Raw genomic sequence first — 26,842 nt, forward strand, 5'->3', positions numbered from 1 at the left:
AATTATATATAAAATGTTATGTTTGCTGTTGATCTTTCATGTTATTTTTTGTTTCTCTTTCCTCCTTTTTTATTCATGGTCAACATGTATTAATTTTAAGCGCAAACAAAGCCACACTTTTGTGAAAACTTTGTCGTCGCTGGCATTTTTAAAAAGCAATCTGATGTTCCCATCGTGTGGTTAAACAGTGACATAGCAGCTAATTTCAAGATAACCGTGAACAGGGTTACTAAATAGATATTATAATCAGGTTAGTCAAACCTGGGAATTTGATCACAAAAATATGGCATTACATTTCTGTTATTTCAATTACATTTTTTTGGTTTTTTGTTTATTTATTTATTTTTTAACTGAAGTTCATTGACGTTAACGTTAAAGCTAATTAATTTAAAGTAGGCTACTGTAAAAAAAAAATGAAACTTTGTGCATCAAGTTTATGAATGACCGTTCTCATCAGTATATGGAGTTACTCCGTTCAGATTTGTGGACGTCGACTCATGAGACCCGCCTCCTTTCCGTCTATTAACTTCCGCATTTTGCCTCTGCTGCCTCAGCTGCTTCAGAGTCAGCTCTTCCTTTGTAGACAGACGCTAAACCCAGCTGAGCTCCGACCAGAGTTCAGCATTTTGGTATCCGGGAGCCTCTTGTGACAGTCAGCTGATCTAAACCCGGATATGTGAAAGCTCTGAGCTCTCCTGTCTGACAACAAGTGGACTCACAATTACTTTAAAACGGGTAGAAATGGCCACAAACCCGCCCAAGTTAAAGATAAAGATAGCTGCTAACGAGAGGTGAGAAGCAACGAGGTTACGCAGTGATTCTCGGAGTATGATATTATGATACTTAATTGCTTTTCTTGTCATTTTGCAGGATGAAAAACTTAAAAGAAACCTTTGAGTCAAAGTATGGGGAATCTCCTCTCTTCTATGCATTTGCACCTGGAAGGGTAAACCTAATAGGTAATTTCATACTTTATGTGGCATGTGTTGTATACTGATTGCATTATTGTATATGCTCCATCTATTTTGTATCTGTTGAATAAATACAGTGTATACCCATATGGAGATAATAGTAGTTCTGCCAGTTGGTGTTCTTAATATTTTGACCTTGTTTCAAAGTAAAACATTTGTGGTAATATTACGATTTTGTTTGCAGCTTTTATCCAGGAATCTTTTAGTGGTACCAGTCAAACACGGTCTGTCACATACGTCTTTTCATATTTGTCACATTAACAGGTGAACATATTGATTACTGTGGCTATTCTGTGCTTCCAATGGCCATCGAGCAGAATATCCTCGCAGCTGTGTCAGTGAACAATTCAGGGAAGATCCAGCTGGCCAACGCAAATCCTAAATACAAGTGAGATGTGAACACTTATAGTAACGGCCCCAAATATATATTTTTTGTTTGTTTGTTTTTGGCCTGTGTAATTTATTCAATGGTAGCTGTACATTATGAGTGTTTGTTCTCAGAAAGCTTGTTGTTTGTCATTATACAGGGATTTCATTGTGTCGTGTTCAGAGGAAATTGCCATAGATAGAGACGATCCACAGTGGTATTATTATTTTCTCTGTGGGGTTAAAGGTATTCAGGTAAGCTTTGTGATAAGTTTTATACTCTTAAATTATGGAATGGCAAAAAATGAATACTATAACATGTACTAAATGCATCATAAGTGGTAACATGATACATTTAGATTTTTTTTTCTTTCAGGAGAAGTTTGGGCTAAACCATTTAGCGGGGATGTCCTGTGTCATAGATGGAACGATCCCTCCGAGCTCCGGCCTGTCCAGTTCTAGTGCCTTAGTTTGTTGTTCTGGCCTCGTAACAATGGAGGCAAACCAAAAGTCCCTCTCCAAGGTGAAGCTTCTTTGTAACCAAACCAAAAACCTGTATTAATTTCTTTTGTTAATAGTCAAAAATGATGCTTTCAACAGGTAATGAACAAGTAATCACAAAGAATATGACACCTAATCCATATTGTCTTTAATTTGTTATAATGTGAATCCTCATGAGTTAGACATTCTCCTGGATTTGTTGCTTAAACAAGGAAAACTTTGTATTTCACCAGGTGGCTCTTGCGGAGATTTGTGCCAAAAGTGAGCGATACATTGGCACAGAGGGAGGAGGCATGGACCAGTCAATTTCATTCTTGGCAGAGGCAGGAACTGTATGTAGCCCGACCGCCTTTGACCTGTGTTTGACGAATATGGCACATCTAAAATACACCAAATAAACAAATAATAACTTCAGTATTGCTGGCTAAACTTTTTGAATTGTCTGCCAGGCAAAGCTGATAGAGTTTCAGCCCCTACGTGCTACCGATGTCAAACTCCCCGATGGTGCAGTGTTTGTGATTTCTAACTGCTGCGTGGAGATGAACAAAGCTGCTTCTTCTCACTACAACATTCGTGTGGTGGAGTGTCGGATTGCCACAAAGGTGCTCTTTGTTGCCATGATGCATTCCTGAAATATCTGTTTATATATGTTGTTTTGTTTTCTGAGGTTCAATTGAATATTGAATTTAGTTTGACTCGTGTGCTCTTTCAAAGGCAACGGAGCACAACATTTAACCCAAGAACACAGCGATGAACAGCCTCACGCTTCGCTGTAAACTTTAAACATGTGTGATAAGTTTGTAATATTCAAAGTTAACATCACGGTGGATGTGTACTCAGATGCTGGCCCAGGCGCGGGGTGTGGACTCGAGCAGGCTGTTGAAGCTGGCTCATGTTCAGATGGAGCTGAAGGCCTCCCTGGAGGAGATGCTGGCTCTGGTGGACGAAGTGCTGCATCCTGAGCCTTACAGCCGAGAGGAGATATGCAAGGTGCTGGGCATCACCTCGGAGCAGTTTTCAACAGAGCTGCTCAGCGCTAATACTCAGGACAGTAAGTAAAACCTGTGTGGGCGCTGATAAAGCAGGCGCTCTATGTGAAATACTCCATTAATGGAGCGCAAAAAAGCGTGTTGCTAGTTTAATTCCCCACCCCATCTTTCTAAATCTGATATATTTTGACATTGACAGATTATTGTAGTACATTCGCACTAAAATGCATCATATTTTATCAATATTGCAACTAAAATGTGGTATTTATATTTTTTCTGTGCATTTTATTTAGGTGAACTAAATTTCCAACCAACCAAATTCTTCTACCTGAGCGAAATGAGCTACATTTCTTTCTTTCAGAACATTTTTCTTACTTGTAAATACTAAGCAAATCTTAATATATTATTTTCTGCTGATAGTCAAGTATTTGGTTATTCCATCACATTAGAATTTTTTTTCATTTCCAGTCTCATGAAAACAGGTTTAAGATTAAGGTTTTCACTGGAACACTTTTCCTGTTATTTCTCTCAGTGACGCAGTTCAAGCTTCACCAACGAGCCAAACATGTGTACGGGGAAGCTGCACGAGTCCTGCAGTTTAAGAGCGTGTGCGACTCTGAACCCGCCGATGCCAAGCGGCTACTGGGAGAGCTGATGAACCAGAGCCACGCAAGCTGCAGAGACCTCTACGAGTGCAGCTGCCCTGAACTGGACCAATTAGTTGATATCTGCCTGTGAGTACTGCAAACCACTGTAAACCACTACTGCACAGCCTGGGAGAGAAACCTGGATGTTATCCAATGAATGTTTAGAGGTATTTAGGTTCATTTACCAAAAAAAAAGATCTCAATTAATAAAAATCCACAATGCAAACTACAATATAATAACTATAATCCAGTTTGATTACAGTCTCTCATGTGACCCAGTTCTAATTATAAAAGACAATCAATTAATCAAGTGCATCAGAATAGCAGAACCAGGCTGCTACTTGCCCTCTCAGTTCCTTTGGAAGCAGTAAGGGTGGACTTAGTCATTCAAGGGCTGTATGATTTCTACTCGTGTTAGCATTAGCTCTTTGCTGAGTGCTTACAGTAAGTAGAACTTCACACCACTAGCATGACTGTAGATGTACATGCAACTCCTTCCTCACGTCTTTCCTAGAGGAATAATAGCATTAAAGTGTCATACTTAGCACTATACTGAAATATGTTGTCTTTTTGTTTTTTCTCGTGGTTGCAGGAAGTCAGGGGCTGTGGGTTCCCGCCTGACAGGAGCAGGGTGGGGAGGCTGTGCCGTTTCCATGGTTCCCAGTGAGAAGGTGGAGTCTTTCTTACAAGCTGTTAGAGAAGAATACTACCTCCCTGATCCACGCAGGGCAGCGATGGAAAAACAAAGTCTGTTTGTATCAAAGCCAGGTGGTGGAGCTGCAATTTTCCTCGAGGAGTGATCTTCATAATCCATTTCTGATTTTATACTGCAGTCATTCAGTTTCAGTTTCAGAAATAAATGGGTTTTTCTTGCACTTGTGACTAATGACATGATGACTGATAAATTTACCTTTTTCCTCTATATAGATCATGCTGGAAAATAAGGGCCAAAATTTGCTTCCGGGGTGCATTCAAACATGTTCTTTTTTTATTATGTCCTAATGTAAGATTTTGTTGAGAAGTCATTGTCTGTCTGCACATTTTTCTCATAAATAAAGAGAAAGCAAATTTAAGAACAACAACAAAAACAAACTTTGTGCTGTATAAAATTAATCTATATTAAAATTCCAGACACTAACATTAAAAGGCAAACAAAACCCTTTCTCCATGTGCATCAATGGAAACGCAGACTGTTGGGGTTGTAAGTGTATTAAAGACATTCAAAAGGCTCAAATGCTGGATGTCAACTTCTGCACAGTAACATTTTTTACTTCACAAAAGAGCAGTGATTGTTGGAGGCTTAGAGGTCTATGCATCATATGCAAAAGAAATGGGGGGGGGGTTCGTAGTTTTGTAGGACATAAAAGATAAAAGTGGCACGTTTGACATGTTATTCGTGTAAAATGATAATAAAAAATTAAGTATGAATCAAGTAAATGGTTAAAATGCAATATAATATGAAGCTGCCAGCCAGGAGGACAAGAGGAAGGAGGCTCGTGGATGTGGTGGAGGAGGACATGCAGGGGGGTTGGTGTGACAGAGGAAGATATTAAGGATAGGCTGAGATGGGGGCAGATAATCTGTGGTGACCCCTAATGAAAGCAGTCGAAAGAAGAAGAACACTATGTGAGGGTTTTCAGCTAGGGGTATATCTCATTCTTTCCTTATGAATCCATCAATGGCAAAATGCTCAAAAGCCTTTATTATATCATATTTTACCTGGCCTGTGTTTGCATCTCTTTTATGAACAATTATCTACTTCAAAAAACTGATGGTTTAAGTAATTTTTTACATTTAAAACTTCTCCACTTCTTCAATGTTTCTTTGATGTATGATCAAACCTCCCTTATTTCCATATGTCTTACTCAAGCCATGCATTTCAGTTTTACTTTGTCCTTAAATATACTCAGGCCAAATCAGAGATGAAATATTAAATAGAAAAGAACCGTCTTTAACAGAAACTATTAAAGGCACAGCACAGGGCAATGGATCTCAGTGCAGTGTCATTGTGGCATGCTGTATGCCACAAACTGTAAAATATATTAAAAGTTTAAAATCTGTAATTTATTGTTATTACCATCCTATTCAGCAGCATTACTTCAGTATTTACAATACTTATTTTTTAAGTATTGGATGTATGTTAAGACGAATGTGTGTTTCAGTGCATAGTTTTTAAATAAGATGCTTTTTGTACTTGTGGCCAGGGCGATCTTCCCTTTTGTAATTTACAAGCCCGGCTCTAAAAGAGTTGGGGCACTGAGTAAGATGATTGGATATGAAAAAAACTGTATACAAATTGTGGAAAATTTTCAGGATAATGTTCCTTGATGTAATATCGCAAAGACTTTGAATGTCTCATCATCTACAGTACATTATATCATCAAAAGATTCAGAGAATCTGGAGAAATCTCTGTGCGCAGGGGGTGAGGCCAAATATCCTGCCACAGAAATCACTGCACAGTTTCAGAAATCATTGTGTGAGAACACAGTTCACTGTGCCATCGATAAATGTGAATACGATCTAGAAACGCTGCCATCTCCTCTGGCATATATTAAACTAGAGTGAGACAATATCCCAAAAGTTCAGCAGCTGGTCAGTTCCCAGATGTTTAAGGACAGATGCTGCATTGTGATAAACATGGCCATGTCCCAGCTTTTTTGAGATGTGTTGATGGCATCAAATTTAAAATCAAATGTTTTTCTTCAAATGTTTCCTGAGTTTAAACATCTGATACGTTTTCTGTGGTGTATTGTGAATACACTATGGGCGTGTGAGATTTGCAAGTGATTGCCATTCTGCCGTTGTTTACATTTTATACATCGTTCTGACTTTTCTGGGAACTGGGTTTGTTTTTATTGCACAAAGGTATGTTTGGTAACAGCTAAAAGTACTGAAAGGTCTTTATTAATCAGAAGAGGACATGCCATTATAATAGTACAAAACTGAGGTCAAACTGGATTATTTCTGAGCAACTATAAATGTTCCTTTAACTTTCGTAATTCATGCAAATATTGTCATGAGTGTCAGAGTGAGAGTTTGCCAATTTCTTTGTTCGTTTGGGAGTGGTTCCTTCGTTTAATTATGTTTTGGCTGGCATTTATAACATTCAGTGTCTGCACAACTCACACTTTAAAAAAACAAAAATAACCGAGGTACATTTGTGTAGCTGATTTGAGCAAAGATTCACCCAAAATTGTGCTTGGTCTGTAGGATCCATGCATACGGTACCCTTTACTCTATGCAGCGTCTTAAATGTCGAGTTCAGTCTGCGTGCTTTTTTTGCTTCAAGTCTGTATTGCTCTGTTGCTGCTTTCTGGTGCTCCACCTTCACTTTCAGGTGAGGCACAGGAAACTTCATTCTTCCTCTTTAACGTGTTTTCTATCCAGCTGGAGCTGTGGCTTTGTGCTGTTCTTTCGGTGGAGCAAAGTGAAGAGACTGTGCTCCTCCTCATGTTTTTGCCTGAGGTAATCAGCTCGCCGAAGCCTTGTTGGTGGGAGAAGGCGTAGGCAGAGCGGCGGGAGCTTGTCCTGCGTACTCGCCTCAGGTTCTGTTCCTGAGGTCCTTGTTTCTTCCTGGACTGTTGGAGATGACGAACCTGCGGAAATACATCATGGAAAAGTGTGTAAATACACAACACGTGTGTATTAAATATAAAAAGTCCCCAATGTATAAAGCAAAGACCTAAATCTAATCTAGAAAGTACAAAGTATTTATTACCAAAGTATACACTATATTGCCAAAAGGAGGGATTAATGTGATGTCACCTCACCCTTTTCAGCTATAACAGCTTGAACTATCTGGGAAGACTGTCCACAAGGTTTAGCGATGTTTATGGAAATCTTTGGCCATCCTTCCAGATGCACATTTGTAAGGTCAGACATTGATGTTTGAGAAGAAAGCCTGGCTCACAGTCTCCACTCTAATTCATCCCAAACATGTTATGTCAGGTTGAGGTGCAGGCCAGTCAAGTTATTCCACACCAAACTGGATCATCCATGTCTTCATAAAACTGCTTTGTGCACTGGCATGCAGTCATGTTGTAACAGGAAGGGGCCGTCTCCAAACGGTTCCCACAACGTTGGGAGCGTGAAATTGCCCAAAATGTCTTTGTGTGCTAAAGCATTAAGAGTTCCTTTAACTGGAACTAAAGGGCTGAGCCCAACACCCGAAAACCCAACACCAAACTTTATACTTAAATTTATACCCTCAGATAAGTGCTGTTCTCCTGGCAACAGCATCAAGCATCACCCCAGTGTGCGTTACACCACTACATTTCACAAGGGTCTAAAAACTGTCCTTAAGCAAATCTGAAGGCAACATGAAGTTTGGAGGTCTGTAGCGATTGATTCTGCAGAAAGTTGGTGACATCTGCGCAGTATGTGCCTCTGCATCCGCTGACCCTGCTCTGTTTTACGTGGCCTAGCTCTTTGTGGCTGAGTTGCTGTTTCCATCACTTCCACTTTGTTATAAAATTATATAACATGTATAACATTATAACATTAACTTTGTTATAACTAACAGATGGAAGTACTGTGTAATGTTTAATAGCAGCAAAATTTAATGATTGGACCTATCACAGTACCATGTTGGACTTCACTGAGCTCCTGAGGGCGACCCATTCTTTCCCAAATATTTGTAGAAGCAGTCTGCATGCCTAGGTGCTTGATTTTATACACCTGTGGCCGTGGAAGTGATTGCACTCTTCGATGATTTGGTTGGGTGAGTAAATATTTTTGACAATATATTGTATGTAAAAGTGCTAATTCTGCAGAAACTCATATGATAAGTATAAGGTTACCAATACTGTAAACAGCATTTTACTGCTGCAGTTGGTTTGATTCTTAAGTCTAGTTGTTTTAGTCGCAGAGGCTGGTTTACAGATGAATTTAAGGAGTCTAGAGAGGATATAGGGAGGATCTGCTTCACTGATTTCTATTTATTATTTGGAATTTTCCTTAGTTATTACTTTTTATGAACAACCGGATAATTGTCAGTAGGCTTGTTTTGTTTTTGTAAAAAATCTTAATCCAGAGAGTTACTATTAACTACTGCTGTCAGATAAATATAGTGAAGTACTATTTGCCTATTAAATTTAGTTGAAGTATGAAGCTTCATACTTTACTATACTGACATAGTTACTTCCACCAAGTGTTCATTGTTTTGCTCAAACTTGCAGTTGCTGTAACTTCAGCTCCCTCTGAAGGCCTTAAATCCACATGAGGAGAAGAGTTGGGTATGTGTCAGATGACATTTGGGATTGAGTCCTTACTGTGGTAAATTCCACATCACTCTGCGTTCACCACTCCCTATTAAAATTTAAAGTAGTTCATAGGGCCCATTTATCTAAATCCAAATTATCTAAGATTCATCCTGGCTTAGACCCTCGCTGTAATAAGTACGGGTCTGATGATGCCAATCACACCCACATATTTTGGACCTGCCCTGCCTTCGCAGATTTTCGGGAGGAGTTTTTTGTACTCTGAACAAGGCTACTGACCTGAAACGGGCTCTTAACCCCCTATTTGCTCTCTTTGCTACAGTGGGTGAGGATGATAAGTATATTATCGGGGCAAAACATCATTTGCTGTCCTCTGGTTGCCTCTCGGTTAGACGTGCCATTTTGGTGAGGTGGAAGGCTGCTGCCCCGCCCACCCATGTTCAGTGGCTTGCTGATCTCATGTTGTGTCTTAGTCTTAAAAAGATCCACTGCTCCATCCAGAATCATGGTGGCAAATTTGATCAAATCTGGAGTCTTTTTCTGACAAACTTCTCTTGCGTTTACCTTTTTTTTGTAAACTATCTACAATGTCTCAATAAAGTATTTTGAGTAAACTTGCAGTTGCTGTACCTTGTCTGTCAACGTCGGGAAAAGATCCACTCTGAGGAACTTGACGACTAAGCCAGGCATAACACACACCACAGTGGTGAGCAGAACAACCAACCACACGCTCTTCTCTGACAGACAGTTACGAGCCGTGCCTGAGGAGGAATAAAAGGAAATGCAATTTTCTTGTATCAATGTAATTTTCTTGCGTGGGCCAGACTGAACCAGACTCACCGATAAATGGGAAGCTGCTCGGAAAAATGCCAAATAAGCCGTCGCTCTGCATTGCAAATAATATGGCAAAGTACACCATCAGGCTCCCCCATATGAAGAGGTGATTGACTGCAGTCCAGTAGTGCGTATCGAGTCCAATCTTGAAGCAGACGTGCATCAAATCATAACAATAAAAATAAGACCCTCTTTTCATTTAGCAGTCCTGTTTTGGCAGTATTTTGCGACATTTACAGTCTCACCTGAACACTTACAACAATGACCAAGGACGTTGCTATGGTGACGGCAAACGCCTGTTGGTCTGAAAAGGGCGAGCCGTCTTCTTTCACCATGAGAGGGAAAGCCCCGTAGGGAATGAAGAAAAGCAGGAATGACGTGGCCACCCCCTGCAGTGTGCACAGGAAAAACTGACGCTTGTTGAAGAGAAGGTTTTGCAGGCCGGGTTTGTACAGACTTGGGTAGCGAAGGCTGTTCTGGTCATTGACGTCCTTTAGAAAACAGACAAAGCATGAGTATGATATTATAGACTCTTGTTTATTTTAATAAGAAATAAATGATGGGAGGATAATGAGGAGAATGTTCTGCAGCAGTTTTATGACAAATGGTCAGTTAAAGCGGATGAGTGTAAAGTATACAGTGGCTTGCAAAAGTATTCGGCCCCCTTGAACTTTTCCACATTACAGCCACAAACAGGAATCCATTTATTGGAATTCAGCGTGAAAGACCAATAAAAAGTGGTGTACACGTGAGAAGTGGAATGAAAATCATTCATGATTCCAAACACTTTTTACAAATAAATAACTGCAAAGTGGGGTGTGCGTAATTATTCAGCCCCCTGAGTCAATACTTTGTAGAACCAGCTTTTGCTGCGTTTACAGCTGCCAGTCTTTTAGGGTATGTCTCTACCAGCTTTGCACATCTAGAGACTGAAATCCTTGCCCATTCTTCTTTGCAAACAGCTCCAGCTCAGTCAGATTAGATGGACAGCGTTTGTGAACAGCAGGTTTCAGATCTTGCCACAGATTCTCGATTGGATTTAGATCTGGACTTTGACTGGGCCATTCTAACACATGGACATGTTTTGTTTTAAACCATTCCATTGTTGCCCTGGCTTTATGTTTAGGGTCGTTGTCCTGCTGGAAGGTGAACCTCCGCCCCAGTGTCAAGTCTTTTGCAGACTCCAAGAGGTTTTCTTCCAAGATTGCCCTGTATTTGGCTCCATCCATCTTCCCATCAACTCTGACCAGCTTCCCTGTCCCTGCTGAAGAGAAGCACCCCCAGAGCCTGATGCTGCCACCACCATATTTGACAGTGGGGATGGTGTGTTCAGAGTGATGTGCAGTGTTAGTTTTCCGCCACACATAGCATTTTGGTTTTTGGCCAAAAAGTTCCATTTTGGTCTCAACTGACCAGAGCACCTTCTTCCACATGTTTGCTGCGTCCCCCACATGGCTTGTGGCAAACTGCAAACGGGACTTCTTAGGGTTTTCTGTTAACAATGGCTTTCTTCTTGCCACTCTTCCATAAAGGCCAACTTTGTGCAGTGCACGACTAATAGTTGTCCTATGGACAGATTCCCCCACCTGAGCTGTAGATCTCTGCAGCTCGTCCAGAGTCACCATGAGCCTCTTGGCTGCATTTCTGATCAGCGCTCTCCTTGTTCGGCCTGTGAGTTTAGGTGGACGTCCTTGTCTTGGTAGGTTTACAGTTGTGCCATACTCCTTCCATTTCTGAATGATCGCTTGAACAGTGCTCCGTGGGATGTTCAAAGCTTGTGAAATCTTTTTGTAGCCTAAGCCTGCTTTAAATTTCTCAATAACTTTATCCCTGACCTGTCTGGTGTATTCTTTGGACTTCATGGTGTTGTTGCTATTATTCTCTTAGACGACCTCTGAGGCCGTCACAGAGCAGCTGTATTTGTACTGACATTAGATTACACACAGGTGCACTCTATTTAGTCATTAGCACTCATCAGGCAATGTCTATGTGCAACTGACTGCACTCATACCAAAGGAGCTGAATAATAACACAAATCCCACTTTGCAGTTATTTATTTGTAAAAAAAAAAATGTTTGGAATCATGTATGATTTTTTGTTCCACTTCTCACGTGTACCCCACTTTGTATTGGTCTTTCAGGTGGAATTCCAATAAAATTGATTCATGTTTGTGGCTGTAATCTGACAAAATGTGGGAAAGTTCAAGGGGGCCGAATACTTTTGCAAGCCACTGTAAATTGGGATTAGGAACGCTAATCGCATGGGTTAAATTTAAGCTACAACCTACTGTAGGGTTAGACTTTTAGGTACGTCTGATGGGTTTATCAATCATGACACAGTGAAAGAGGTCAACAGTAATAAAATATTCACCTGAATGACTTGACAGTATCTTGAAAAGAAGAAACAAAATGAAACTATGAAACGGCTCTGGAGCTTACCATTAGAGAGAGATTACTGAAATAAGAAAAAGTTAGCTTTTTGTGCAAATTTTTAAAATATGCATAGCCACATTGAAATAAAACTTAAGTATGCTTTAACTTTGTACAAGAGCTATTATCACCTGATCAAAAAGTCCCATCGCTAGTACTGGCAGCGATGTATAGACAATGTTGAAGAGGGTGATGAACCACTGGTCATACACAGTCTATGGAAAGTGGACATTTTGTTAGAGCAGGGTTTTTTCCAACCATACAGCACAAACATTCAGAAGAGCGAGAGGTCTCATGCATGAAAATTTCTTCCAGCTCAATATCGGAGAGAACAAAGGAAAGATCAGAGCAGAGAGGAGGACAGAGGCATCAAGGAAAACAAACGCTGGAGGTATTTGACTTTATGTGTAGAGGTAAAGTTATGGAGCCGTAAAAACAACCATTCTAAATTGTAATTGTATAAATATGTATATATATATATATATAGCTTTTTTCTAAATTACTTTCTGTATGTTGTTTACATGATCACAACAAAATGGAAAAAGCAAAACAAGTACAGTAGCAGTCTGAGCCTCTACATTCATGACTACAGGGTGTTTCAGGATCACCTGAAACAGCCCTAATTTTAAGAGCTATGTAAAAGTTTAACCTTAAAAGCAGAGAGGGTGTCTGTCTGACAAAGTGCATAGTTGTGCCTGATAGCTGAAGGCTCTGCCTCTTCTACTTTTGAAAACTCTACACAGGTAAGCCTATCTGTGCTGGTGTACCAGGAGAAGGTTTGACAGACTGTATTGTCCCCAGTTGCGAAGACTGTCCTCCAACAGGGAACACTTAGATTATTTCTTCTGCTCACTACTCTTCCTTCCAGACAAAGTGAACACATCTCCTTCACCTTTAGTCTATTAGGAACAAAAGGGACTAGGTCTGTTCCTAAATTAGATAAAAGACACTCCTGACAGGCCTTGTGGCTTCTACAGACTCTGAAGGAGACACATTTACTCCAGTGGTCCTGAGGTCAGCCTCCGTGACCTCACTACAAAACCAGACCTGACAGTTGGCGTGCATAATTGATTCAACACAAACATAAAAAAAGCTTCAAATATGCTTGAAGGCTTCATTACAGTTTTCTCACCTGAGCTGAGAAGCCGCAGAAGAAACCGTACCAGAAGTGCACCAGGGTGAAGGCGAAGTTCTTGTAGAAGAAATATCCCAGAAAATTACACATGCGGAAGTAAGACCAGCGTCCGTGAACCAGCAAGAGCCTCTGCAGGTACCGGAACTGGGCAAAGGAGTAATCTGAGGCCAGAACAGCCTGCATCCCCTCCTGTCCGCTGATCCCAACACCGATGTGAGCAGCTGAGTAAGAAACACAGTGTGTGAAGCAATGCCCTTCATAACTGAAATATGTCATTACAAACAGCTTTTACTAGTGACTGAAATGACAAGATTCTGGAAATATATTCACAAACATCGTTAAATAACAGTCTGGACTGAGTTTTTTATAAATGAAGAAATGTTTTTATAACCAGCCTCTTACGCAGTGTGTGGCTGGTTGTAAGGTGTTGGGGTAACGGAGGTAATTTCACTATTGTATCGTATACCCCAAAAAAATCTGTTAAGCAGAAAATATGAACAAACTGAGTTTTGACACATTCATCCAAGAATCATCCCAGTAAGTACTCAGCAGTTTGACTGCATAAGTCATATAATATGATTCACATAGTTTATAAAAATCTTTCATTGATCCTTGTGCCCTGTGGATGTGGGCATTCTCATCCTGCAAGACAGTGCTCCCTGTGATCTTTAACCTTGCCAGCAAAATTTCCCTTCGAAGCATAACAGAATTTCCAGCTCCCCTCAGGTTTTTCCTTTAATTTGTCACCTCTGGCAAGGCTGAAAATTCCCTCTACACACACATGAACGGAGTCCTTGGATGCAGAAGAGTGTGCATCCACATCAGTTTGTGATATTTTCTTCAGAATTCCTGATATTTCTTTTCAAATGTTTACTTGTAAATGTTATACTTCACTTTGTAATAGTAATACATACTGCATGCACGCCACACGTGGATGATCTGAAACTTACTCTTGATCATGCTGACATCATTGGCTCCGTCTCCTATGGCCAAGGTGACAGCTCTCTTGTGCCTCTTCACCAACTCCACCACCTGAGCTTTCTGCATCGGCGTGACCCGGCAGCAGATCACTGTTTTACATAGACAGGCCAAATCCAACAGGATGTGCTCCAGCTGGGGCTCCAGAGCGTGAGCCTGAAGGGCAAAATACCCACACCACACCTATTAAATCTATCATTACCGCGGTGTAACATCAACCCCCTGCGGAGGGGACACTAAGCAACATCCCTGTGTGCATCACGCACTCTGCCCTGGGCACAGCAAGAGAGCAGCTCGTGTGCAAAATGATGTTAATAAAATCCTGTAATAGAGCCGAGGGCAGAGCTTATTGTAGACTTTGTTCAGTCGGCAGCAGGCACAGACGCAGCAGACTCAACAAAGAACATCGGAGCCATTTAGCAAACAGCGTGAAACCAACGGGCATCAGTAACAAAACAAAAACAAGCGCAGAAGTAGAAATGAGCATTTAATTAAAGGCAGTCTCCGTGAAACCACTTTTCATTGTTATCTTACCAGACTGTGTCCATTGATAACTAAGGCATACTCTGCAATTATAGCTTCTTCAAACACAGAATCGTCTGCAAACGCATCCGTCTTCTCAGCATGTCCTGCACTGCTCACGCGACTCAGGCCGAGGATGTGCTCTTTGGCGCTCCTGAGGAAACATGCAAGGCAGTAAAAGTGAATCACACCAGAATTCTCTTCAAGAAGGTTTTTTAGCATTTTAAATCCACAGATTTTCTATAAATGAGACATTTACTATTCAGAGAATACCAACCTGAATGTGAATTAAATGCAAAAAATATACAACGTGTCACCTGAGCTGCTGCTGCACATCCTGCAGGGTGTGGCCGGAGATAACAAACACCTCATTCATGTCATCTCGCAGCATGTTGCAGGAGTAGCCAATGTTCATTGCTGTCTCTAATGAAATTAAACAGTTTACAGTCGTGTGTCTTTCCACAGACAATCCAGCCAATATTAAAGTCATCATTCACAGGTACCTAGTTTATCTCCTGTAAGGACCCAGATTTTAATGTCAGCTAGATTTAGGCAGGCGATGGTCTCTGGAACTCCCTCCTGAAGTTTGTCTTCAACCGCCGTGGCTCCTAGAAGCTTCAACAAAGTCAGCAGTGAGTCAGCAGGACTAAATGTGATCGATTGCTTTAGGAGTGTAAACAAAAGCATGTCAATTTTACTTTCATGCCCAGCTCGATCTCGTCGTAAAGGACAGCAAGCTGATCTTCGCGATTCTCTATTACAGTGCTGGCAAAGAGAAGCCTCTTCATCCAAACTTTAAAATAATCTTCATCGAGGTCTTTGTAGGACAGAGCTAATGTTCGAAGCCCTTCCCCAGCAAATTCCTGCATGAAAAATGATGGAAAAATAAACATCTGACTAAAAGAACAAATCATTAAATCTGCAATCCACAGCGCAATTATTTACAAAGGAGACATTATGTTATCCACTGTGATAACACCTACACTGAGGTGTTCTGAGGTAGTGTACATGAGGTTTTCACAGGATGGATCCAGACGTTCGAAAATAATCGTGTCAGCGCCTTTGGAGTAGAGTTTAATCTGGCCTTCTGGGCTTCTCACTATATAACAAGACAAAGCACAGCAAGAGGAAAAATAAAACATGGATTATTTGGCTGTCAACTAAATTGTCAGTAGATACAAAATAATCAGACATGGTGCCTCGTGTTGCTATTTCGTAATTATTGTCCACAGAGTTTCACGATGACTACTTGTGTGTTGCTATTATAAGTGAAGACCTAACCAATGACACTCATTCTCTTGCGCACGTTGTTGAAGTCCAGTATGGCCAGAAGCTGGTAGGTGACGGTTCGTCCCATCTCGCACAGCGTGACGGTTTCTGGGGTTCGCGCCCGGAAGACAAACCCAAAGTTTCGCGCCGCAGTGACTAGCGCTCCCTCATCGGGTGACTGTGCCTGGTACACCAAATTTCCTTCATACATAAACACATCAGCGAATCAGAGTTATTTGAATTATTACAGCTACAGTTTCTGGATCATGTATGTTTACCTTCACTCTTCTCCTCTGGCATGACAGTGTGACACAAAGCCAGCAGCCTGAAAAACTCCTGCACTGCAGGATCCTCCATTTTGATGGCTTCAACCAAGCTGCTGTCGTAAAACTTGAACCTTCTGTCGCAGAGAGGGTTGAAGGAAAAATCCACGCAGGCTGTTTTCTGAGGGCACAATAAAGCACCAGCGCAATGATTGTGTCACATCTGTTTCACTAGAAAGAGAAAGAATTTCTGCTTTTTTCAATCTGCTCACCTCTGTAATTTCCACCTTCTGGTCAAACTCATCGTAGACATCACCTAAAAACATAAAAGTAACAATGACAGTTTTATTTATATAGCACATTTGATTATAAGTGAGCACAGTGTGCTTAACACAGAAGAGAAAAACATAAAAACCTCTGCAGGTTTACAATTCCCCCTAAACCCTTAAAGCCTGAACCATGAAACAATTGCCAGAAAATTCTAGTTTTTAAAAAATTTTGTTATTTATTGCTGAAAAACATATCATGCAATCTATTTCTTTTCAAGGGAGGGGAGGGAAGATCTTACTCACTAATGATGTAGAAGTCTCAAAACCCCATGTTTCAAATATGATAGGCGTTAAGGGGTTAAAGCACAAGCACCCAGCTATTAACTGAAGGCCTGTGTGGACAAAAAGGCTTTGAGCCTGTTTTTGAATGTAGCCGCAGATGTGATTGATCACTGATCAGCAGGTAGCTGGTTCCAAAGAACAGGAGCGCGGTAACCGAAAGCAGCCTCAGTGCACTTGGATCTGATTCTAGGAACACTTAAAAAAGGGAGATGGCTCTAACTGGGTTATAAACACCGAACAAGTCGGAGATGTGGTGGGAAAGGCGAACAATCGAGAGCTTTATCATTAATTATTTTGTCAAAGATTGAGAAGTAATTGCCTCTGTAGTTGGACCTGGCTCCCAGCATTACCCCTGAAGTCTGCTACAGTAAATTTGACCAAACAATTTTAACATTTTAGGGTGAACAAACTAAAAAAAACAAAAAAACATTTAGGTCCCATGCTTAACTGTTCAGCAGTTTTTGTTGAAGAGTAGCCCAATTTAACTGAGAGGCTAATTAGCCCAGTGTTTTAACCCGATGTAGTACTAACGCTTCATACCATACATCTGTCCATTAATGGAGCACTTGCTGAAGACCATGATGTTCTGGGTGAGGGTGCCTGTCTTGTCAGAGAAGATGAACTCCACTTGGCCCAGCTCCTCATTCAGGGTGGTGGTGCGAGCTTGGGCTGCAGTGCCCATCGGGCTGTGGTACATCTTCCGGTCCCAGTTAATGAAGTAACTGTGACCAAGTCGCAGGACTTCCACACTGATGAAGGTTTATTGAGCAATACAACTATTTACCAACTTCCTAGTAAGTGTGACTGGCTTAATTTGAAAATGACTTTTACGACGACTGCATAGGTGCTTACCTGACATACAGCGAGATGGGCACAACAGTGTTGAGGATGATGATGTAGGACCAGAAGGTGAGGAATCCAGAGAACACAGCGCTAATCTGGAACGTGTCCCACGGCAAAAACACTCTGAAGTTTGTGCCGACATACGTTTCCCAAATAGTGTGTCCAACTGCCAAAATAACTCCCATACAAATAAGGAAGGCGAAAATCTGAAAAAAAAGAGAAGAGTACATATTTTTGTTCCCAAAGATGCATCGAATAAAGTGATATGTTTTATATGCTTATATGAGCATATCTGTAGTAAAAGGCGCAAAATGTGACATTTAAAACCAGTGAATGTAACTCTGGACTGCCAGCTTTTAAAGAGAAATTTATCATTTATGCAATTTATTTACAACTAGAACAGCTGCCTATAAAATAGCCATCCAAGCCACAATCATCAGCCCATGCTAGCATCGTAAAATGCATAGCAGAGTTACAAAAATCAGCCTACCCACAAAACCAGAGTGTTCATGAGTTTGTCAATACTGGTCCTTTTCAGTTTCGTCCTTCCACAGTTCTGCATCAGTTTGGTTTGTGAGCCTGTTGGGCAGATGTGCAAACAACCATCAGTGTTGATAGAATATTAATAAGACTGTCCGTGACCTTTCCATCGAGGCAAAGAAGAAAAATATAGACGCAGCTAATGGATGTGGAGAATAAAACCATTAAAAACCAACTATTACCAGCAAATATGACCATTCCAAAGCACCACTCAGTGTTTCTGAGTACACAGCCCCGCAGAAGCATTTTTTCATTATCCAGAGGATATTTATTGCCTTTCCAGTATAATGTTCCAGTAAACCTATCCAGCTTGTTGTTTGGAGGCTCACAAATGACTTCCCCTGAGGAACAAAGGAAGAAAAAGAAAAAGATTCATCAGCCATGACTGATCAAACCGTCGCAAATAATTAGATATAAGTAGACAAAAATGAGAGAAAATGTGAAAATAAAAACTTTGGCATCATCTCACCATCAAAGTCCATCAGTTTAGAAATGTCTCCCAAATCTGAGGTAACGGTTAAAGCCTGACGGACTTTTAGATTGGTCTCTCTGGAGGGAAAAAAAGGAAGACAAAGAAAAGTTGGCTATTTTTGCTAAACGTCAAATTAAATATACACGTGCACTTTTTGTGCTCATATGAATGCCTTGTGCAATTGCTCCCGTCTTACTTTTCATACCTTGCGCAGAACTTACCCATCTAGCTCTGCAGTCTCAACATAGCACAGACCGTAAGGCTCACTGCTACAGAGAAGGAGGATGTCTGCCTGTGTGTGAATCCAATACAAAATTACTCAGCAGTGGGGAAAAAAGGCAATAAATCAATTTCTGCATCACTGAACCTGCAACAGCACTCAACTGGCCCCATTTCTCCCAAAAGAACCTATTTTCTTTACTACATGTTAATCTAAAAGGCTGATATTACAGTCTAGCATGTAGTGTGACAGTGTCGTAGCAATGCTTTACTCACAGCAACAAACTGATTGTTCTCTAGTTTGATGATATCCCCTACTCGAACGTTCATCCATTTTTCATTCTGCAAACTTGAAAAACAGGAAACACAAAAGGTTAGGAATAGCTGTAAATGTAGCCTCTGCAGGAAAGCATCTACAAATCCAATTCCAGAGTTGAGTTGGGACGCTGCTTGAAATGTAAACGATCACAGAATGCAATGATTCCAAAATGGGAAGTGCACAAGGTAAAATCTAAGCAGACCTGATTTTTCCTGTCCATGTTAAGACAGCAGTCCATTTTTACTGTCTCATATTACCACGACACGCCTAATCCCCCCATAAAGCATGTCTTCTCTTCATTCTGAAACAGTTTGACTTTTGTCTCCAGCAGAAACAGTAACAGAGTTACAGTTATTTAATAAGTGCTCAAAGGTGCCCATGGTAAATAAAGGATTGACTGAAACATTTTTGTATTTCATGAAAAATATTAGCTTCTTTGGAATTCAGTGTCAGCAACACGTCTTTAAAAAACTTAAGATGTGATCAACAAAGGCCAGAGAGGTAAGTGGTGCTAAAACTAAATAGCTGGAAGAGGATTTTGATTTGGCAGCAAGTCAGTAACATGAATGGGTATAAAAGACATCTTAGAGAGGCAGAGTTTCTCAGAAGTAAAGACAGGCGGAGGTTCACCAAAGTACAAAAAAACAAAAATAACAAAAAAACTTTTGTTTCTACACACATAATATCATCAAAAGATTCAAAGTATCTGGAGAAATCTCCAAGCCACAGATCAATACTGTATGTCTGAGATCTATAGGCCTTCAGATGCCACTGCATTAAAAACAGGTGTGATTCTCTCATGGAGGTCACTGTGTGGGCTCAGAAACACTTCCAGAAATCACTGTCTATGAGCACAGTTCACCGTATCACCCACAAATGCAGGTTAAAGCTCGATCGCACGAAGCAGACACGCCTCTGTCTCTTGGAGGCAAATCTCATTCAAAATGGACTGAAGCAAAGTGGAAAACTATTCTTTGGTCAAATGAATCAAAAATGGAAATTCTTTTTGGAAAACACGGCCACCACGTCCTTTGGTCTAAAGAGCAGAGGGACCATCCGGCTTGTTATCACTGAGTTCAAAAGCATGCATCTCTGATGATATGGCAGTGCATCAGTGCCTATAGAACTGGCAGCTTTCACATCTGGAAAGGCAACAGGAGGACTGAAAGGTACACAAAGGTCTGCTGTAACAGCATGACATCATAATAGAAGAGTCTGGGTTGCTGATCTGGCCCGCCGGCAGTCCAGACCTTTCACTAATTTCACATATTTGGCGCATTATGAATTGAAAAATACAACAAAGCTGACAAGAATGGGATATTCCTCTCCCGAAAGTCCATCAGCTGGACTCCTCACTTCCCAGACATTTATGAACTGTTGTTAACAGAAGAGTGGATGCTACACAGTTGTAAACACGGCCCGTCAAAATCTTTTTTATCCTTGTTGCTGTCATCAAATTCGACACCGTCTTGTTTTGTTTTCTTAAAGTTTCTTCTTAAATATTTTCTCAGCTGAAACATTTTTATTGCATTCTGTTTATTTAAATTTTACATACACATCCCAACTTTTTCAGAACTGGGTGTGTAAATGAGAACGTCATAGAGTACCTTCCTCTGATGAGAACCTGTGACTGCCGGTTGTTGACTTGTTGGTCGCTCTTGTATCGGAACTGAAATTTAAAAAAAAAAAAAAAAGGGGTTACAAATTTGAAGAAGAGACGTAAAAAGAATAGCATTCAAACAAATTGTAAGAGATAAACAATGAAACTAACATAGTCATCTGTGGCGTCCTTAACAGCCGTGATCACGAGCACAAAAACCAAAGGCACGATGGTTGTGAACCAGGACAGGGAGGATATTTCTGGAATTAACTGTGAACAAAGTTTGCATTAGCCCTCTTTGTTTCCTACATCAATCAAATTATAGTTTAAGGACACAATCAGTAGCACTTTTTCCTACCTGCAGTATTAAGAGCACTGAGAAGTAAGCGTTTGCCACTCTCTGGAACTGCTCAAACAAGTTGATGGGCAGGAAGGTGAAGATATTGTACTTTGAGGTTTTGATGCGATTATCCTGAAGATTCACATCATTAGAAATAGTGCCGATGAAACCCCACAGCCAACACTTAAAGCAAATTTAATGCAGGTAACTTACGGCATAAGAGAACCTGTCATTGTAGTCCCACGCGTTGGCTTTCACGCGGCGCTCTTTCTCTACAGAGAAGACAACACAGAGGAAAGGAGAACTTAAAATAAGAGCTCCTCATTCTAAAGTCTGCCTCTCACACACATAGCAGAACAAATTTAACATCAATATGAGATTTTGGCCATTTGCCTATATTTCTTTCCGTTTAAAATCCTAAAATACTTTTTTTCCTTTCAGACTGCCCTAACATTTATTTTCCTTCCAAATCACCTCTTGAAATGAGAGCCAAATCCTAAAGAAAGCTTAGTTAGCTTAGGGTAAAGTTTCATAACTGTGTATTTTATCTTTTTTTTTATTCTCAAGATGAACACAGTAATTTGTCTTCGATTGATTTTTTTTCCTTTTGCTCTTTATTTATTGTAAGAGAAGGGACACAGAGGTCTCGGTTCACTTATCTGCAAATAAAAGGATGATTTATTTATGAAGAGACAAAGTAAAAGACTGTTTCAAGCACCAATGTGTTCCTCTGGTGTGGTGATTATTGAAGATAAGGATGATGAAACCTTTTCCTGCATTGCAGGATTTCACATGATGTTGCAATGTCCCACTTATAGTTCTGTAAGCTTGACTGTGGTTGATAAAACTTCCTTTAAAAAAAAAGTTTGACTATATTTACAATGGAGAGCTCACTCTCACGCTGGTACAAGAAGAGGTACCAGTGGAGTGGAGTGTGGAGATATGAGATTGCCACTAGTTGCACGATTTCAACTTGATATCTCTCTGCATTGAGAATGCCTCCAAGGATGGCAAGCCTTGTTTTTCTAGCGAGGAAAATGCCATCACACACCTCCACACTGCCTCGACCAAAAGCTGTTACCTATCAGTTCACCAATGAGCATAGTGTTCTCTGCATCTTCTCCACACTAGAATCTGGACTTATTGCTGGATATGACATTCCTCCACATGTTCAGGTTCAAGTGCACATGTTGCTGACACCAGCAGAAACAAGCCTGATGGTGAAATGCAGTCATGGCAGGCCTCCTGGCAGTCCTAGGAGACCGGACTTTGTGGGGTCTTTTCCAGATTGTCCGGATAGAGACCTATAACCATATAGTCCTGAAAACCTTGATTGCAAATCTGTGGAAGACTGCCTACAGGGTGCTGACAGGGTGAGAAAACAGTCTTCTTATGTTCTTGGGAAGCCCACTTCCAGCTTGTCACATTCCCTATTATATAGAACTGGGCCATGAATTTGAAGGGCTCACTCCAAATAATGGTGCAACTTGTTTTTGTGGAACACCGGCTTGAAATTGTCCAGTGGTACGGGCGCTATGCACATCAGTCATGCTTGCAGCAGACACCAACTGACCCCTGTAGCAGGATCCATGCTCCTGTACCAGAAGCTCGAAACAAGAGTCAATAGCAGAATAAGCTGTTTGGCATAGGCAGAGAAGATGTGGCAAGTTTTTCGTGGGCACAACCCACACATTCAACTCTGCTGCTCAACCCACAAATACAAATCTGGCAATAAACAGGCTTCCCAATGATATAAGATTTATTGACAAGAAGCAGAATTGTAACAACAAAGAAATAATTGACCAAACACAAATTTCCCTACTTTTTGTGCGAAGTTTAGTTCAAAAACTCCTTTGCAAAAATTCAGCTACTCCAACACACTTGGAAACTGTAAAGTGAGAAGACTAGAAAGGCTGTTGTAAGTTAATGTAAAACTCGCTAGCCGTTCACTTAGCTTCACACTGATGGTGGAAACGAGAAAAGGGAAGCCTTTACTTTGACTAAATGAAATAAAATCCTACCACCCCCTCAAGAGCTCATCAGTCAACATGATACAACATGTTTAACTAATCTATCAAATTAAAGTGCACACCCTTTTTTTCTCAGAAGCTCAAAAAACCCTTCTCTACCACTTCTTAGTGAAATTGTCATGCAGTTTCACTCATCTTTTCATCCTGCGTTCCATGCTTCTCCAACACGTTCTCACTCCCAAAGCCTAACATTTTACGCTAGGTGACAAATCGTCAACATATTACGTTTTCGGCTACCCACCACGTTCCTAAATGACGACCTGAGGAATGAGGAAATCCTCTAAATGGCAAATATTTACCGGCGACCGTTTACACAAATGAGGAAATATGAGAAAATATGAGAACCATATGGACTCAATCTACACATGTTCGCTCTTTTTCTTCAAATGTTTAGAAACAGGCTATTTAACATCATTAAAGTCCTGGTTAAGATCAGGAAAAAGGTTATGGTTAGGGCTAGGGATAAGGTTAGGTTTAGGGCTGGAATACAGGGCTGGAACGTCTATTACCGCGGGAGCGTCATTGCACTGGATTTCGCCCATAACCCGCCGCGTACCATAAGAACGCCGAAGGTCTCCTTTTGCTTTCCTCAGGAACGCCGCGGGACGTGACAAAACGTCGGCATGTTACGCCTCGGGAGTGAGAGGCTGGCTTCTCATGAGCAAGAATTTGTGTATGTGACATCTATAGAGGGATAAACGGATTAACCATGGCATATTAAAAAAGGCTGACTTGGTAAAAGCTACTTTCAGGTGCTCCCTTATTCACATGGGGTTACAGCAGCAGATAGCTCTGCATATTTGGGGGTGGCTGTAGCTTAGGTGGCAGAGCAGGTCAGCCACTAATCAGAAGGTCGGTGGTTCGATCCCAGGCTGCCTCCTGGCTGCATGCCAAATATCCTTGGGCTAACCCCATATTTGCCTACTGGTGGTCAGAGGGCCCGGTGGCGCCTGTGTCCGGCAGCCTCGCCTCTGTCAGTGCGCCCCAGGGCAGCTGTGGCTACAATGTAGCTTGCCATCGCCAGTGTGTGAATGTGAGTGTGAATGGGTGAATGACTGAATGTAGTGTAAAGCGCTTTGGGGTCCTTAAGGACTAGTAAGCGCTATACAAATGCAGGCCATTTACCATTTTGATTTGGCAGCATTTTAATGTCTGATGTCCTTCCTGACCCACCCCAAAGGGATTTGCGTCTCCGCCCAGGATCGAGCACTTGCCAAGTGAAACTACAAACCTCTAAACTTGATAATGTTTCAAATTATGTCTTTTTGCGTTCGTCTACTTCAAACACACCTTGTCTTGGCCTGCCCGTCTTACCCAACAGCTGAAGACTTCATTTCCCAACTTTGACATTCTTCTCATGGATCATACATAAACACAATGCAATAAGGGTCATTAATATGTCTGGCCACCCTTTCCTAATCAGTCTCGATGTGAAAAATCTTGACTCTTGAACAAGAGCCGGTGTATTTCCCGCAAATGCTGAGATCATTTATCAGAGCATTTTAACTTTTCACACAAAGCAACTCCCGAAAGAGCATGTGCACTGACAGATCTACTGTTTCCAAACAAGGTTAAAACATTGTTGAATTATGCATAGCGCACCCGCACAGAGCTGCAAAAGGATAGAGCATCTAACACGACAGCTGGGATCATCCTGCTATCACTTACTATAATACTTAATTATTAAGGGAGGCCACTATTGTTCAAACCATTTGGTCTGCTTAAGCATATAATTAGGGAAATATTTCAATTTTTTTCCAGGGAATTTCAGTGGACTTAAAAAGAGATGCAAGTCTGAACAGCTTACAGTGAAATGATTCAGTGAAATATTTCAGGTAGTCAGTCACTCTGAGGACTCTAACAGTAATACGGGAAGCATTAAGATGAGCTGTCTCGCTAGCAATGCCACATCTTCCTAAAAGAATAATAACACCTATTGTTGAGGAATTGAAATCCCATCTAAAGTGCAAGGAAATACACACGCCTTCACTCAGCATAAGGTCACCTTGCGTTATGTGTGTAATGTTGCGCTCAAGGATGCCGCAGATGACAAACATGCAATCTGCATACACAGAGCACATGAAGAGCACAGATAGCGCAGGCGCACACCAGCACAGAGAAAGAGACAAGTTATATTAAAGCGTGCACCCTTTTTTTTTTCTCAGATTTCATCTTTCCCACCTTTCCAAAGCAGTACACTGCACCATAGAGAACATCTGCGAAGTGAGGAAGGCACAAGCTCCGCCTTCTGCTTTTAAAAGTTAAAAAAAAAACGTATGTGAAAAAAAAAAATTATGTGCAACTCGCCTGCCTGAAACCGCACAGTTTAACTGCATTTTTGTCCTACTTTTAAGACATCCTCACTGTGGAATGTATTGTAATGTTGTTATAAAGAAATCAATTACAACTACAAATCAGTCTTACCAACATGAGGTTTTCTTCTCCAGAATGCCTCCATCTTCTCCTGGGAACTCCCGAGGGTTTCCCTGAAAGGCAGATGGAGGACCCAGGCTTAACAAACAATAAACCCTGCACTGGCAGAGGTGTAAGAAAGAGCAATAAATGCACCATAATGGCATTACATGTGACTGTTTATCAAGGCGCTTTTAAACTGCTGGTGCAAGCAGCAGAAGGCAAATCCCCAGTGGACTGTGTCTCCTTGGGGTTTCCAGGTGAGGTGTAACCCCTGGCTGAAGTGCACATCTAGGCTCTTTGTTTTCAAAAGAAGGGGCCTGTCTTTATGGAAGTTTATCTGTGCGTAGAATAAAACACAAACGGTGAAGTGTGACCGCATTTATCCACTTCTTACCTTGCACAGGTTTCTCACAGGCGCAGACTTGTGTTATCTCCATGTATCCTGTCATTTACCGGCGACCGTTTATTTCAAGTAGCGCCTTCCGCTGATTTTTTTCGAAGCAGACCCTATCGCCTCTTCCTGAACAGAAATCATCAGAGATACAAACACACACAAAAAAAGCAGTTCAGCTGTGGCGATGGTGCTGATGTCGCTGTTGCGGTTAGAAGCTTGCTAATAATAATAAAGAAAGCAGGACAGCGGGCGGCGTGGGCTGTGAGGATGGTGCAGGCAGGCAACAATCAGCAGCCCCGCTCTTCTGAAACAAATGAGCGGAGAAATAACGAGGCAACAGAAATCAACCGACGATCACTCACCAAGAACCGCGACATGGTGATGAAGCTGCAGCCCTCTTCTTCTGGGAGAAGTGGAAGTGAGTGAGTGTGTGCTGCAATGAACACCTCTTTCTCTCCCCCTCTCTCTTACTCAGCCTCAGTCTTGGCAAAACAGAAAAAAAGAAGTATGTTTACTGTGTGGCGCAGGTTTGCTTTTCAAACGTGCCACCTTGGCAACCAAGTGAAATAGAGCTAAACAGGAAGGTAACAACCTTTCTCCAAACTTAGCCAACAATAATAAGTGCTATTGTTGTTTAACACTAGCCTAGTTTTAATGATCTAAATCTAATCTAAGATGCTTTTATTGCCTTTACCACCTTTCCAATTAAAGGACAGTAATAACATAGAGAAAATACACGTTAAAAGAAAAGAAATAACAGTTTTTAAAAGGTCAGTAAAACACATAAAAAGATGAATACAATGGACAATAAATAAACCTAACAATAAAGAAATGAAAAAAGATTAAAAGTGACTGTTTAAAAAAATCTCAAGTCATACTTTACATTATATTTTTAGTTTATTGTCCAACTTCATCTCATTGTTTTTAATACCTAA

At 41.0% G+C, this 26,842-nt stretch overlaps 2 protein-coding genes across 2 annotated transcripts; one reads left to right on the plus strand and one right to left on the minus strand.

Moving 5' to 3' along the window:
• The first annotated feature begins 552 nt into the window (after positions 1–552).
• On the plus strand, positions 553–4,576 carry galk2 (galactokinase 2). The gene is made up of 10 exons (XM_006782643.3): positions 553–791; positions 871–959; positions 1,236–1,359; positions 1,499–1,592; positions 1,714–1,860; positions 2,072–2,170; positions 2,288–2,440; positions 2,679–2,889; positions 3,360–3,561; positions 4,067–4,576. Exons 1-10 carry the CDS (start codon positions 742–744, stop codon positions 4,272–4,274), a joined length of 1,377 nt encoding a protein of 458 aa, XP_006782706.2. The 5' UTR covers positions 553–741; the 3' UTR covers positions 4,275–4,576.
• An 836-nt stretch (positions 4,577–5,412) lies between these two features.
• Positions 5,413–26,601, minus strand: atp8b4 (ATPase phospholipid transporting 8B4). The gene is made up of 29 exons (XM_006782642.3): positions 26,270–26,601; positions 25,908–26,033; positions 25,523–25,584; positions 21,282–21,340; positions 21,087–21,200; positions 20,900–20,998; positions 20,736–20,797; positions 19,086–19,158; positions 18,812–18,882; positions 18,588–18,667; positions 18,301–18,459; positions 18,069–18,157; positions 17,588–17,784; positions 17,276–17,484; positions 16,397–16,440; positions 16,140–16,305; positions 15,874–16,062; positions 15,576–15,691; positions 15,291–15,455; positions 15,096–15,207; positions 14,910–15,015; positions 14,605–14,746; positions 14,043–14,226; positions 13,090–13,313; positions 12,089–12,172; positions 9,774–10,019; positions 9,535–9,673; positions 9,325–9,455; positions 5,413–7,071 (listed from the first exon to the last, which is right to left on the minus strand). Exons 3-29 carry the CDS (start codon positions 25,554–25,556, stop codon positions 6,760–6,762), a joined length of 3,606 nt encoding a protein of 1,201 aa, XP_006782705.2. The 5' UTR covers positions 25,557–25,584; positions 25,908–26,033; positions 26,270–26,601; the 3' UTR covers positions 5,413–6,759.
• Positions 26,602–26,842: the final 241 nt, after the last annotated feature.

Source organism: Neolamprologus brichardi, chromosome 7 (assembly GCF_056152115.1).
Source record: "Neolamprologus brichardi isolate AB-2024 chromosome 7, ASM5615211v1, whole genome shotgun sequence".
Lineage (NCBI taxonomy): Eukaryota > Metazoa > Chordata > Actinopteri > Cichliformes > Cichlidae > Neolamprologus > Neolamprologus brichardi.

What these genes read in the sequence shown, in the direction of transcription:
- atp8b4 (XM_006782642.3), bottom strand. Translation starts at nt 25,556, where the DNA reads ATGGAGGCATTCTGGAGAAGAAAACCTCATGTTG. An exon ending in TAAACTGATGGACTTTGATG is followed by an intron (nt 18,460 to 18,587) that starts GTGAGATGATGC and finishes TTTGTTCCTCAG; the next exon opens with GGGAAGTCATTTGTGAGCCT. An exon ending in CCTTACAGGAGATAAACTAG is followed by an intron (nt 15,016 to 15,095) that starts GTACCTGTGAAT and finishes TAATTTCATTAG; the next exon opens with AGACAGCAATGAACATTGGC.
- galk2 (XM_006782643.3), top strand. Translation starts at nt 742, where the DNA reads ATGGCCACAAACCCGCCCAAGTTAAAGATAAAGATAGCTGCTAACGAG. An exon ending in TCTTGGCAGAGGCAGGAACT is followed by an intron (nt 2,171 to 2,287) that starts GTATGTAGCCCG and finishes ATTGTCTGCCAG; the next exon opens with GCAAAGCTGATAGAGTTTCA. An exon ending in CAGCGCTAATACTCAGGACA is followed by an intron (nt 2,890 to 3,359) that starts GTAAGTAAAACC and finishes TATTTCTCTCAG; the next exon opens with TGACGCAGTTCAAGCTTCAC.